At 46.4% G+C, this 14215-nt stretch overlaps 1 protein-coding gene across 1 annotated transcript in view; it reads right to left on the bottom strand.

The window, feature by feature from the left end:
* Positions 1–14215, bottom strand: part of LOC310789972 (testican-1-like) — a gene marked incomplete at its 3' end in the record, with an annotated part of 159947 nt that overhangs the window by 20276 nt on the left and 125456 nt on the right. The window contains exon 7 of the mRNA XM_083651693.1: positions 9106–9226. Coding sequence (XP_083507819.1) covers positions 9106–9226 — 121 coding nt within the window. The remainder of the gene's footprint in view (positions 1–9105; positions 9227–14215) is intronic.

Raw genomic sequence — 14215 nt, 5'->3', positions numbered from 1 at the left:
CACATGTAAAGATATCTACTGCCCCCCCTCATTTACAGAAGAAACACATGTAAAGATATCTACCTATTACTGCCCCCCCCTTTTACAGAAGAAACACATGTAAAGATATCTACCTATTACTGCCCCCCCCTTTTACAGAAGAAACACCTGTAAAGATATCTACCTATTACTGCCCCCCCTCTTTTACAGAAGAAACACCTGTAAAGATATCTACCTATTACTGCCCCCCCTCTTTTACAGAAGAAACACCTGTAAAGATATCTACCTATTACTGCCCCCCCTCTTTTACAGAAGAAACACCTGTAAAGATATCTACTGCCCCCCCTCATTTACAGAAGAAACACCTGTAAAGATATCTACCTATTACTGCCCCCCCTCTTTTACAGAAGAAACACCTGTAAAGATATCTACTGCCCCCCCTCATTTACAGAAGAAACACCTGTAAAGATATCTACCTATTACTGCCCCCCCTCTTTTACAGAAGAAACACCTGTAAAGATATCTACCTATTACTGCCCCCCCCTCTTTTACAGAAGAAACACCTGTAAAGATATCTACCTATTACTGCCCCCCCTCATTTACAGAAGAAACACCTGTAAAGATATCTACCTATTACTGCCCCCCCTCTTTTACAGAAGAAACACCTGTAAAGATATCTACCTATTACTGCCCCCCCTCTTTTACAGAAGAAACACCTGTAAAGATATCTACCTATTACTGCCCCCCCTCTTTTACAGAAGAAACACCTGTAAAGATATCTACCTATTACTGCCCCCCCTCTTTTACAGAAGAAACACCTGTAAAGATATCTACCTATTACTGCCCCCCCTCTTTTACAGAAGAAACACATGTAAAGATATCTACCTATTACTGCCCCCCCCCTTTTACAGAAGAAACACCTGTAAAGATATCTACCTATTACTGCCCCCCCCTTTTACAGAAGAAACACCTGTAAAGATATCTACCTATTACTGCCCCCCCCTTTTACAGAAGAAACACATGTAAAGATATCTACATATTACTGCCCCCCCCCCCCTTTTACAGAAGAAACACCTGTAAATATATCTACCTATTACTGCCCCCCCCCCCTTTTACAGAAGAAACACCTGTAAATATATCTACCTATTACTGCCCCCCCCCCCCTTTTACAGAAGAAACACCTGTAAAGATATCTACCTATTACTGCTCCCCCCCCCCTTTACAGAAAAACAAATACAAAGAAGTGGAGCAACCTATGACTCGGGGAATGTGACAGGTCAGACTCATATAAAACAGCCTTTTACTAGAGTACTGTGTACCACAGTAACTACAGCTTAGACAACACCATTCTTTTGTAAGATTAATATTCAAGGCTCTGTTTTTGTGTGAATCAATGGCGCAGAGCCCAGTCAACAGCACACGGTACAAGGGTGACAGGTGTTTGATCATGTTGTGGCCAGAGGTGCAGGCTGCACCTGCAGTGCTGTTGGGTGGGATTAGGAGGAACACATTATCAGTAGTGTGGCCGGGGGCTGGCGTCAGTCATGACCAATCAAATCACCTCTTTGCCTGGCCTGTAAATGCAGTGCGCTCTGTGCCACAGCCATTTCGTAGAGAGAACAGTCAAACAGACCGGAGTGGATCCATTGTGAAAGCTTCTCCCAAGAGGAAACTGATGTCCTTGGGAGGGAGGTGCAGAATGGAATTAGCTGGGGAGGAGACAACACAGTTGAGCACCATGTTGCTCTGGTCTGAGGAGAACCGCTGCCCAACGGAGTCAATGGTTCAATGATATCAGGCCAAGCAGAAGTTGGCGGCGGACTGCACAGGGGCAGTTTGGCTACAGGAGAGGAGCATCCAGCCAGCTAGCCATCTATAGAGGACTGACCACATACACACTCCACAGTCTGTGTGTCATGGTGCTTACTGACACAGTCTGTGTGTCATGGTGCTTACTGACACAGTCTGTGTGTCATGGTGCTTACTGACACTTTTTCATTTCAGTCACTGGTGCACAGACGGAGCAAAATGTGGCGTGATGAAAATCCTGGTTCCTTACATTTTTACAATAAAGATGCAATGGATCCTTGTTGTAACCCTGTACCTGCTATAAGGGCCACAGCAGCAGGTGGTATGGAGTTGGCGGTAGTTTATGGTCACCACTGGTGAACCCTAACACCCAGACAGCTCCTGCTTAATGGGTTCCAGTGGAAATGCTCAGGTGTACGGAGACAGATACAGAGCAGCCCATCACAGAGTGTTTGATGGTGAACTAGCCTGGCTGTACCCAGGAGGAAGTGTTGACAGAAGCTATCGATCAGAGGCGTGGATCAAATATCAAACGCTGAATCCTTCCATCCGTTTTCAACACTCCCTCGACCCTCCTCTCTTTCATGGCTGTTATCTCAGATCAATAGTGACGAGCAGGCAGGGCACAGAGCGAAAGGGAAGCTCACGGTGCGGTGTGTGTGTTTATTTGATTTCTATGGTCTGTATTTCACATGTGACATAAACCTCGCCCCATCCTCCGTCTCTCTCGCTCTTATGAACAACAGAGACCAAGCGGATCTCTTCAGCAGCACGCAGGGTGTCTCACAGGTCTCCTTTATATTGTCATATGAAAGGAAAGGAGTGACTCCTCATCCAGACAGAGGTAGCAGGAGGGGTGGCGATCACCGTCCTTGAGACACCAGGACTGTGGTCTGATCAGATCGAGATGAAAGGCAGATAGAAGAGGAGCGAGAGAGAAATCGACTGAGGCGGTCTGAAGATAGAAGGTCAGATTAATTAAAAAGATACAAGGGTGTGTTTGATTCGTGTTTGAATCAGCTCCCCAGAACTATTGCACGGGCAGTAGGTTCAGGCTTTAGTTCAGAGAGCGATCACTATTAGCTGTCCTCTGTTGCCTGCTATCACTGCTGGCACAGCGAGGCACACTGGGAGAGAGAGGGACACTGGTAGGGATTGGATGTCAATGGAAGGTCCTCATAACGATAGACATACAGTACTGTGTGTGTGTGTGTGTGTGTGTGTGTGTGTGTGTGTGTGTGTGTGTGTGTGTGTGTTAACAGGCATGTCAGCAGCTCTCCCGTTTGATGAAAGTTAAATCACTTTCAAAACCACTTCATTATGGCAGAAGACAGAGAGAATGGAGGGGAGGGGAGGAGAGGAGAGGAGACGGGAGCAGAGGAGAGGAGAGCAGATCAGAGGAGAGGAAATCAGAGAAGAGGAGATCATAGGAGAGGAGATCAGAGGAGAGGAGAGGAGAGCAGAGCAGAGGAGAGGAGAGAAAAGGAGGGAGAGGGGAGGAGAGGAGAGGAGAAGGAGGAGGAGGAGAGGAGAGGAGAGGAGAGGAGAGGAGAGGAGAGGAGAGGAGAGGAGAGGACAGGAGAGGAGAGGACAGGAGAGGAGAGGACAGGACAGGACAGGGGATACTACAAATGTCCTGTGGGCACGCATACTGTTGGGCACTTTGCATTACATAACCCACCAAATGGCATGTATTGAAGAGGTTGGGAAGAGGGGGAGGAGACAGAGAAGTGCGTAGGAGAGGACAGCAAGACAACATAATCCGTCCTCCTGTGTGCTCTCTGTGTAGCTGTCAGACACTGGTGGCAGGAACCATTTAATTTAGCTAAGGGATTTAGCCCATGCTGCCAGGAACCATTTCATTTAGCTAAGGGATTTAGCCCATGCAGCTGATGACAATTCCCTTTGCTTTGTCACTGTCTCTCTCAGCCATGGTCACAGTGTGAGAACAACAGGGTTAAAGAATCACATTCACCGTAACTTATATTGATTCAGTATGTCAAATTGACGTCATAACATACACAGGTACAGTACACCTGCATCGCGCGCACGCACATGCACATATGCACGCGCACGCACACACACACACACACACACACACACACACACACACACACACACACACACACACACACACACACACACACACACTTCTGAAGTCTTTTGTGGTCATATGTTTTCATATGAGATGAATGGACAACTTGGGAGGGGGGGGGGTGGAAAGAGATTAACGTCAGGAGAGATCATATTGAATTGCATAAATGTGAATGCCGTGCTCAAAGTGAATAAATTAAAGAAGTTGGAAGGCACCATTTTGAGATGAATGGAATGCCTTGAAATCCAATGTGATTATTACTGAATGTAACTTTTGACTATCATTTCAATTGTATCCAAGTTAATTTTCAGTTCTTATTCCCTGAGTGTTGACTGGAAGGCAGCAGCCAGCAGTGGGCTGACGCTCTTCGCTTCACCAACCACAAGCCATGTGTGGCGCTGCGCCTCGCTCATCTCCTCAGCCAATTAGCAAGCTTTGTTCTCCCGACTTGGTGAAAGAGTTGCAAATCTCTTTTTTTAATCTTACTGACTAAATTGTGTTGGGAACATCATAACAATTTCTTAGGGAAATCATAATTTATCAATTTATTCCTCAAATAATTTTTTTTTATTCAACAGTTTAATATGAGCATTAGAAATTCAGTTTGCTACAATTCAAACAGAGTCTCTGCTAGCACTAATCTCTTTCATAGTTTGAGCCATGCTCACACCTTTAGCAGTAATTACATTCCAGCTAACAGCGGCTGCGGCACCAAATTACTCTTTCTCAGAGAGCAGAAAACAACAATGACTCTGTGAGTAGGCAGAGAGGATGAGGATAGCTCATACAAGTAGAACAAATGTTCATCTCTATTCATTTATCTGTCTAGAAATTAAGAGTTCCATTCATTGTACCGGCTGAAAATCCAGGTGAAAAACAAGTGAGGCCATGAGGCATAATCTATTTCTCACTCACTTTGCGTTAATTTGACAGAGAACACTTATTGTTTATTATCACAGAAAACACAGTTGATAACGTGTTTTCCTTGGTATCAACGTGATCCTTTGTTGATATAGAGGCAAACAGGAGCCATGGATTTTCTGAATACATTAGGTTTAAATGTGTATTTCACGAGCCAAGGACATCACCATCAATTGAATGCAAATGAGTATGTTTATTTAATAAGTATGAATGCTGAAGAAGGGACTGTGATGAATGTAGGATGGAGAGGTGTAGGCCAACCATTCACAGGCTGCGAAGGTAATGCAAGTGGACCGCCAATCATTTGCAAAACATTACGATCTTTGTGGGGGGGGGGATTTAATTATTATTATTAGGTATGAGAATTAATTACACTGTTGAATGATACTGTTATTTAATTAGTAATTAATTATTTGTTAATTAGCCTATTGCAGCCAGCCCCTCACTTTTAGTTTCTGATTTGTGTGTGGTGCTGATCCGCCCTTGCTCCAGGGGAAAAGAGGTATGCTGGGCAGGTGGGCATTAAAAGGGAAAGACGGAAAAAAGGGAAAGGATGTGTTGTCCTGCTTCTGAACCTCAGCTAATATACTGTAGCTCCAATATAAGGAATATATACAAAATGTAATTAATACAAATTATAAATTACATCACAATTAATAATCCACTTTTATAAAATCAACTTATGCCGTGGCGTTTGGGTAGTGTAGAGCAGTTGGGGGGAACAGCATGATCCTCTCATGCATTACATCCTGCTGGTGAAACTCCTCGATGAGTGACCTCGATAGATGAGTGACAGGTGGGAGACAGACTGGAAGCTGGAGACAGAAAATAGATGAGTGACGGGTGGGAGGCAGACTGGAAGCTGGAGACAGAAAATAGATGATTGACAGGTGGGAGACAGACTGGAAGGTGGAGACAGAAAATAGATGATTGACAGGTGGGAGACAGACTGGAAGCTGGAGACAGAAAATAGATGATTGACAGGTGGGAGACAGACTGGAAGCTGGAGACAGAAAATAGATGAGTGACAGGTGGGAGACAGACTGGAAGCTGGAGACAGAAAATAGATGAGTGACGGGTGGGAGGCAGACTGGAAGCTGGAGACAGAAAATAGATGATTGACGGGTGGGAGGCAGACGAGTGACAAACACACAGTGACATGTTCACTTATCAGCCACAAACACTATGGGCGAGAGACAAGGGCTCTCAGCAGGTCTGAGACAGAGGTCCTCACACTGCGTGATAGCCGTCCACTCTGTGTGTCCCCTGAGCTCCATATAAACAGTCTACTGCACTACACACTTTGTCATCTACAAACTATCAGTCAAAGAAGTGAGGGAGAAGCACAGACAAGGCGGAGGTGGACAGAGATGACAGAGCGAATGGGAGGGTAGCGCCTCACCTATAAGCTGTGTTTCTTTATCTTCTCACTATTTATATTATAGGAGCAGATGGATGAAATGACCATGAGAAAACTAGAGATAATTTAAATGAAATAATATGAAAGTATGAGTTCGGTGACATTACCAAAGCAGGAGATTGGGGTGTGCATGCAGGCAATCTTCAACGTGGGGAGTTTGACTCATTTTGTCTGAGGCTTGAGGCTGGAAATGTATTTTGAACAGCACATAGCGGTGTCGAGGTGATAATAGCATTGCTCAGATTCTCATCTATCAGCATCCTCAAAAATGTCTTCCTAAAATGGGGGTTACCTTTAGACTGTTCTGATGTCAACTCACCATGACACAGTCATTCCTCATCTGGCCTCCAGGTTTAGATGCTCACGCACACACACGCACGCAGATGCACACACGAACACACACGAACACACACACACACACACACACACACACACACACACACACACACACACACACACACACACACACACACACACACACACACACACACACACACACACACACACACACACACACACACACACACACACACACACACACACACACACACACACACACAATGTTTGGACTAGCCATCTTACTGACGTCTGGGGACAGGCTGTACCGGAAAGTACATTGATATTCAAGGCAAGAAGATAGGGCTAGGAGAGAGAATAAGACAGAGAGAGAGAGAGAGAGAGAGAGAGAGAGAGAGAGAGAGAGAGAGAGAGAGAGAGAGAGAGAGAGCAGAGTAATGCTCTTGACAGAGTCCTAGATTTGGAAATAGATCTTTTATCATCTTCACACACACTCCTCAACTCCTCCACTCCCAGAGCCACACTCTGAGCTGAAGCACCCAACACAGATGGAGAGGAATCAGCCAGGCAGCATCAAGCTGGTGACAACACTACTGTGTCACCCTCTCAATCTTCTAAGAACCTCGGGGTGATCCTTGACAACCAGCTGTCCAGCTCAGCCTATATTGCAGCCACTATCTGCTGCTGTAGGTTCTCCCTGTACAACGTCCACAAAATCTGACCATTTCTTATGAGGGAAGCGACACAACTCCTGGTCCAGGCACTTGTCATCTCCCACTTGGACTACTTCAGAATGCTGCTGCCCGTCTGGTGTTCAGCCAACCTAAAGTATCTCACATCATGCCTCTCTTCCGGTCCCTTCACTGGCTTCCCATCTCAGCACGCATCAACTATCAAATTCAAGACAGTGATACTCACCTACAGGGCAGTACTGATACTCGCCTACAGGGCAGTACTGCACACCAAACCTCCCTATCTGCAATGTATGGTCAAGTTCAAACCTTGCCTTGTTCCCTCCGCTCCTCCACCCTTGCAGGTCGCCTCGCCCCTCCATCGCTACGTGGGGTCAGAAATTGCTCTCATCAGGTTACGGCTCTTCTCATCCCTGGTGCCACAATGGTGGAACGAGCTCCCCCCTTCTGTCAGAACGCCCGAATCACTGTCCAGGTTCCGGCTGAGACTAAAAACACACCTTCAGGCTACACCTGGACCTTCAGGCTACACCTGGACCTTCAGGCTACACCTGGACCCTCCTTGAAATAACCATTCTTCTACTTGAGAAGAAGAAGAAAAAAGCTACTTCTTAAAACAACTTCCAACAAATGCTACTTACTTCTTTTAAAAGGTCTTAGCTGGCAAAGACTGTGTTGTTGCACAGTTGATTTCACTACTGTTGACAGAATGTTCTATTGTAAGTTGCTTTGGATAAAAGCGACATAGAATGACATAATGTAATGTAATGAAAGATTCTCCATCACAGTATCTCTCTCTGTTCCCTCCATCGTTCAGCCTTAAACTAATGAAGGGAGAGAATGAGATAAAGAGAGAGCTTTCATTAATTAGCAGACTTCTTTCCTTTTATATCAAATGTGTCTGATGAACTTCATGCCCCATATAAATGCGTTCTAATCAGAGAGTGATTAGAAAAGGCCTGCTGGGGAGCGCACACACACACACACACACACACACACACACACACACACACACACACACACACACACACACACACACACACACACACACACACACACACACACACACACACACACACACACACACACACACACACACACACACACACAGTAAAATTCCTCCCACTACGTCCCCGTCTGGGAGAGAGGAAGCCTGCCCATAACAATCCATCCTCTCTGTGCTCCTTTCTTTAGATTGCATTTCTCCTCCAGGATCTCTCCATCCATCTGCTGAAATCCTATTTTCATGACAAACAATAAGACACACACACTCACTCCATCACTGATCCCTATAGCTGCCAGAGAGAGGGAGGAACAGAGAGAGGGAGGAACAGAGCGAGGGAGGAACAGAGAGAGGGAGGAACCAAGAGAGGGAGGAACGAAGGGGGGAGAGCGGAAGGGAGAGGAAGAAAAATGATGAGGAGGGGGAGAGGTGACAGAGAAGGGATGGAGACTATACTTGGATCACAGGGGAAACTGAAGGATCACCAGTGAAAGTGTGTTTGTATGTGTGTGTGTGTGTGTGTGTGTGTGTGTGTGTGTGTGCGTGCGTGCGTGCGTGTGTGTGTGTGTGTGCGCGCGTGCGCGTGTGTGTATGTGGTGTAGTGTGTCTACTTCTGAGGTCTCCACCAGAAGCAGAAACCAGCTAAAATACACATAACCGTCACTTCCTCTCTGCTCCCATGCACTCATCCTGAAAGAGAGACTGGCTAACAGATCAGCTATGACTAGCAGATATATTTACTGTTTGACAAGCTGACAGATGCAGTCGTGGACAGAGAGACAAAGAGGATTAACTGTATAAATCTCTATCCAAATATGCAGTCATGTAGCCAAAACCTGCTTGATGGAGCCAGATGGATAAGCAGTCAGAAAGCTAGCTATCTACTCACCAGTCCTCTCAGTCTTGTGTGGGGGTTTGCTGGGTTCCTGACCAGGCAAACAGGGACACGGTCCTTCACACTTCACTGCGGTCACTTTCCCGGACAGACAGCCCTGGAACTCCAGCTTACACTGTAAAAACGCACATAACACAAACGATTCATGGTGTCGAGTTTTCACAGACTTTAATGCTCGATGATGGAGACTTTACTTCCTGGATATGTAATGGTATGTGATGTAATACAAGCAAACAAACACTTTTGACATTTGAAGTTTCTTTGTCAAACTAGATGAGTGAAGGATTTGCTGAGGCAGGACTGCTCATTTGTCTTCGATGATGAACAGATCGATGAGGCAGAGAGAGTAGACACACCATTAACCCAATGACATTCTATCATTCATAGAAATAACAAGCACCAAACAAAAAGCCACACAAACACCTGAATGACTTCAGAAAGTCATTTAACAGCATCGCTCTCATTTCAAATAATTGGGCTAAGAAATGACTGTTTGAGAAAAAAAACTAAAAATCCAATCACCAAATCCCTGCAAGAGAAATAAAAAAAACTTAAATGGGTTATGTAAATTCTGCCTGTGAGGGGCCGGGGACAAGTGTCGCCAGTACACACAAACACAAACATCTAAACAGGCCTAGGTTTCTCCCGCTGACACTTTCATTTTCCCACATTCTCATTTAAATCCATCATGTCGTCCCTGTCACCTCTTTGATAGCGCTGCTAATGTTGCTAATGAAATGTGTTGACAAAGGAACAGCGCTGTCTGTTCTCCACATATTGAATTAGCTGCTGTGTGGGGAGGGAGGCAGAGAGACACATGAGCTCCCCCAGCTTCTACCCGCCACCGTGAGACGCTCCGACAAGCTCCCATGTCTCTCTCTCTCTCTCTCTCTCTGTGTGGGGGTTAATCTGCTTTTAATGAAACACTGTTTTACATGTCATTTAACACTGGTTCATTTCTTGGTGTGCAAAGAGAGTTAGTGAATGAGGGCTCTATTTTTGTGAATCAATGACGCATGGAGCAAAGTGCAGTCGGAGATGAGGTGAGATTAGGGGGAATACATGATCAATAGGTGTGGTAGGGACATGATCAGTAGGTGTGGTAGGGACTGTTGTCAGTCATGATGAATCAAATCAAAAGGGCTTTTCCCTTTCCCTTCCCTTTGAATGCAGTGGGCTCTGCCAGTCTCGTGATGAGTGAACCGTCTGGAGTGGACCAGCCAACCACAAGAGCTTCTCCCCAGAGGAAAGTGATGTCCCGGTGGTGTGGGAGGTGCAGAATCAAATTAGCTGGAGAGGAGACAGCTGGGCACCGCGTTGCTCTGCCGAGTCCAAGGAGAAGTGCTGCCCAGCGGAGGAAATGCTTCAATGATATCAGGCCAAACAGAAGTTGATGGCGAAGCGCAGGGACAGCTTGGCTACAGGAGAGGAGCATCCGCCAGACATCTACAGAGGATTGGCCACCTAATCTCCACTCAGTGGCACATTCTAACAGTTCTATGTTGGATCATTCAACAACTGTCACCCGAGTATATAGTTAGAATGGATGAAAAAACGTTTATAAAACTTTGTCTTGCTTGAAGGATTTATATCAAAGACAAATTGGCCAACATGTCATTCACAAAAAGGGTGGGTATAAGCTTTAGAACAGGATGTTTGTGCACGCATCACTGGCATGGAAACAGCACTGAACATGAGAAGCGCAGCTCCTGGCCATCCTTGACACATCGGTTACTGCGCCTCTCCTTCCTCTTGTGTGCAGTCAAGTTCACGGCGAGTCACCTCAATAGCAGCCGCAGCAGAGGAGGAACACCACAAAGCCTCCGCCATGTGGCATCATGAAGAATAGGACCCTAACTGGTGCGATGTTAAGAGGTTCAGTCTAACTGTAGTGGCGGGAGTGGAAGATGGAGAAGACAGGGATGATGGTTGAAGAACAGAGCAGGAGGAAAGCCACGTGCTCAACTCAGTGGGCTGCTGAGAGCGCCGTCATATGAATAGGATGTGGAGAGTGTGCGTGGTAGTGGGGGCATGTAATAATAATAAAACATGAATAAGCTTGAGACCAGTGTCTTAGAGAGCAGCTCGTTAGTGATGCAGAGTTCAGGTCGGCCCAGAGGGACCCACCACTTTACCAGTTAACTGAGCCCCTCCACAGGCAGAGAGCAGAGGGACCTCCCTGCACCTCCTCCTCTCCCCTCCACAGGCAGAGAGCAGAGGGACCTCCCTGCACCTCCTCCTCTCCCCTCCACAGGCAGAGAGCAGAGGGACCTCACTGCACCTCCTCCTCTCCCCTCCACAGGCAGAGAGCAGAGGGACCTCCCTGTGCCTCCTCCTCTCCCCTCCACAGGCAGAGAGCAGAGGGACCTCCCTGCACCTCCTCCTCTCCCCTCCACAGGCAGAGAGCAGAGGGACCTCCCTGCACCTCCTCTTCTCCCCTCCACAGGCAGAGAGCAGAGGGACCTCCCTGCACCTCCTCCTCTCCCCTCCACAGGCAGAGAGCAGAGGGACCTCCCTGCACCTCCTCCTCTCCCCTCCACAGGCAGAGAGCAGAGGGACCTCCCTGCACCTCCTCCTCTCCCCTCCACAGGCAGAGAGCAGAGGGACCTCCCTGCACCTCCTCCTCTCCCCTCCACAGGCAGAGAGCAGAGGGACCTCCCTGCACCTCCTCTTCTCCCCTCCACAGGCAGAGAGCAGAGGGACCTCCCTGCACCTCCTCCTCTCCCCTCCACAGGCAGAGAGCAGAGGGACCTCCCTGCACCTCCTCCTCTCCCCTCCACAGGCAGAGAGCAGAGGGACCTCCCTGCACCTCCTCCTCTCCCCTCCACAGGCAGAGAGCAGAGGGACCTCCCTGCACCTCCTCCTCTCCCCTCCACAGGCAGAGAGCAGAGGGACCTCCCTGCACCACCTCCTCTCTCCTCCACAGGCAGAGAGCAGAGGGACCTCCCTGCACCTCCTCCTCTCCCCTCCACAGGCCGCCGCCAACATCAGATTTCCTCACTTCCTACCTCTCCTACCGCCTCTGTTTGATGAACAATCGTTCCATCTGGCAAGTCCTCTTTGCTACAACTTTTATTTGAGGGACAAAAAAGATTTTTTATTTGAGATATTACAAAAAGAGACACATCTCAAGGCATAATTTTTCCAGCTTTTTTTTTAAATGATTAATGCTCCCTAATTAGTGCCTGCTACTCAGCTATGCTACCATCAAAACATTGTAACATAACGATTTGTTAAGCTTTTTATTGCCATTTTTAAGTCCTTATGTGGGTCTGTGCAGCTTATGCCTGTGCTACTTTGTCTCTTTCAACATGACTGTTTTTATGTTTTATGTTTCCTCCTGTGAACTGCTAGCCTTGTTGTTTCTGTGTTTTCTGATGTTTTTTCTCTCTCAATTAGAGGCATAATTTGCTTTCACTGCAAATAAGAATTTGTTCTTATTTGACTTAATTGAAAATACATGACAAAACCTTGTCGCTGCAGAGTACCTCTCACGCCGCCCACAGACACATCATCCAAATTGCTTGCAGTGTGAACGTGGAGATCCCTGTGTGTCCCTTGTGTCTCTGCTACTGGTTTGCTGCATGCTTGAAAAAGCCCTTGCTCAGATTCCTTGTCTCTGTTTCTACATCAGCTCCTTTTTCCACTGCTTTGCTTTTCTATCAGACATCTTTTGTTACCCATTCTTCCTGAACACCATGCTATGGTTTGAAGTGGTTTCCGTATACTGAAGTGTGTTAAACCCCTGGCGGCAACCAAACTTTCCCGAGGTGAGACACTAATGTGAATGTGAATCCACAGCCCACTACACCAACACAAAAAGAACCCAGCAAAGAGCTTCACTCCTCCATCTCCTTTTCTGCCTCTTCCTCAACCTCTTCCTGAGTTTCCTCCTACTCCTATTTCTCAGTTGCCCCTCCCTCCTCCTCCTCCTCCTCCTCCTCCTCCTCGAGTCACCCCGCCTCTCTTCTCTCCTATCCAACAATAGTTGGTTTTCCATCCAAATGTATTGCAAATTTGAACAGAATTGACAGAAAACCGTCAAAAGAAAATGTGAAATTTTGCGTGTTTCCATCCACTACTTTTGAGTTAATATTAGGAGTTGATATGTACCTTTTGCAGGCAGACGTGCGACAAATAACATGATGCAGTTTGCACGATGAGGTTAGGCGCACTTCCACGCAAACTGGGTGGTGCTCTCAGAAGAGGGCAATCTTTGAGGAGAGACTTCAGATAACTTTCCAAAGTATTGGACGGGAGCACACGGATCAAGTGTATAATACATTTTATTGACTAACGTTTTGACGCAAGGTGCGTCTGACTCTGATGAAGACGCACCTTGCGTTGAAGCGTTAGTCAATAAAAATGTATTCTACACTTGATTCGTGTGCTCCAGTGCCATACTTTGGAAATTTATCTGAAGTCTCTCCTCAAACATTATGCAGTTGTCTTGCAGACAACTGCCCGAGGCTATATGAAAAACATCTAACGTTTCATCGAAGTTTCTTGATTATCCACAAAGCTATACACCATAAAATTGATTACCAGGTGACACTCTTTAATTCGGCATACATATAATCCACCGAGCAGTTACAGTAAGTGAATAAAATGTCAAGCCAGGGTTCTTCAGTTAAAACACCACAGCAAGCGGTATAAACCTTCAAATTATGTCTAAATATGTGCTTATTATTTAACTTACAAGTATAATTAGTGTATGCTGACAAACAAGCCTTCACGGTGTGATTGGAACGGGGTGATAACTTTTGGAGTGGAGTGAATGGAGTTTGGTTGAACGAGGATTTGGTTAACCAGATAGCGGAAGATTTGCTTCCCTGTTTCCACTGCACTTAGTCACATTTACCTTTTATCGATACACCAACTTTTCCACCTCCCACAAGCCTAAAAACTTTTTTTGGCAACGTTTCACATTTTTATATTTTATTTTCCACTCAGGTTTTTAATGTGCAAATCGAAAAATGTCCATAGAAACACGTGGAAGGAAACCCACAAACTGTGAATGTGCAGTGTGTTTGATGAGCAGCAGTACAGCTGAGATAATGAGGAGAGGAACGTGGCTGGAGTTGGGGCTGCAGGCAGGTTTGGG

This window comes from Poromitra crassiceps (genome assembly GCF_964638095.1).
Source record: "Poromitra crassiceps genome assembly, chromosome: 15".
In the NCBI taxonomy this organism is placed as follows: Eukaryota; Metazoa; Chordata; class Actinopteri; order Beryciformes; family Melamphaidae; genus Poromitra; species Poromitra crassiceps.
Note: the sequence above shows the minus strand (reverse complement) of the source record. Positions and strands in the feature narration are given on the sequence as shown.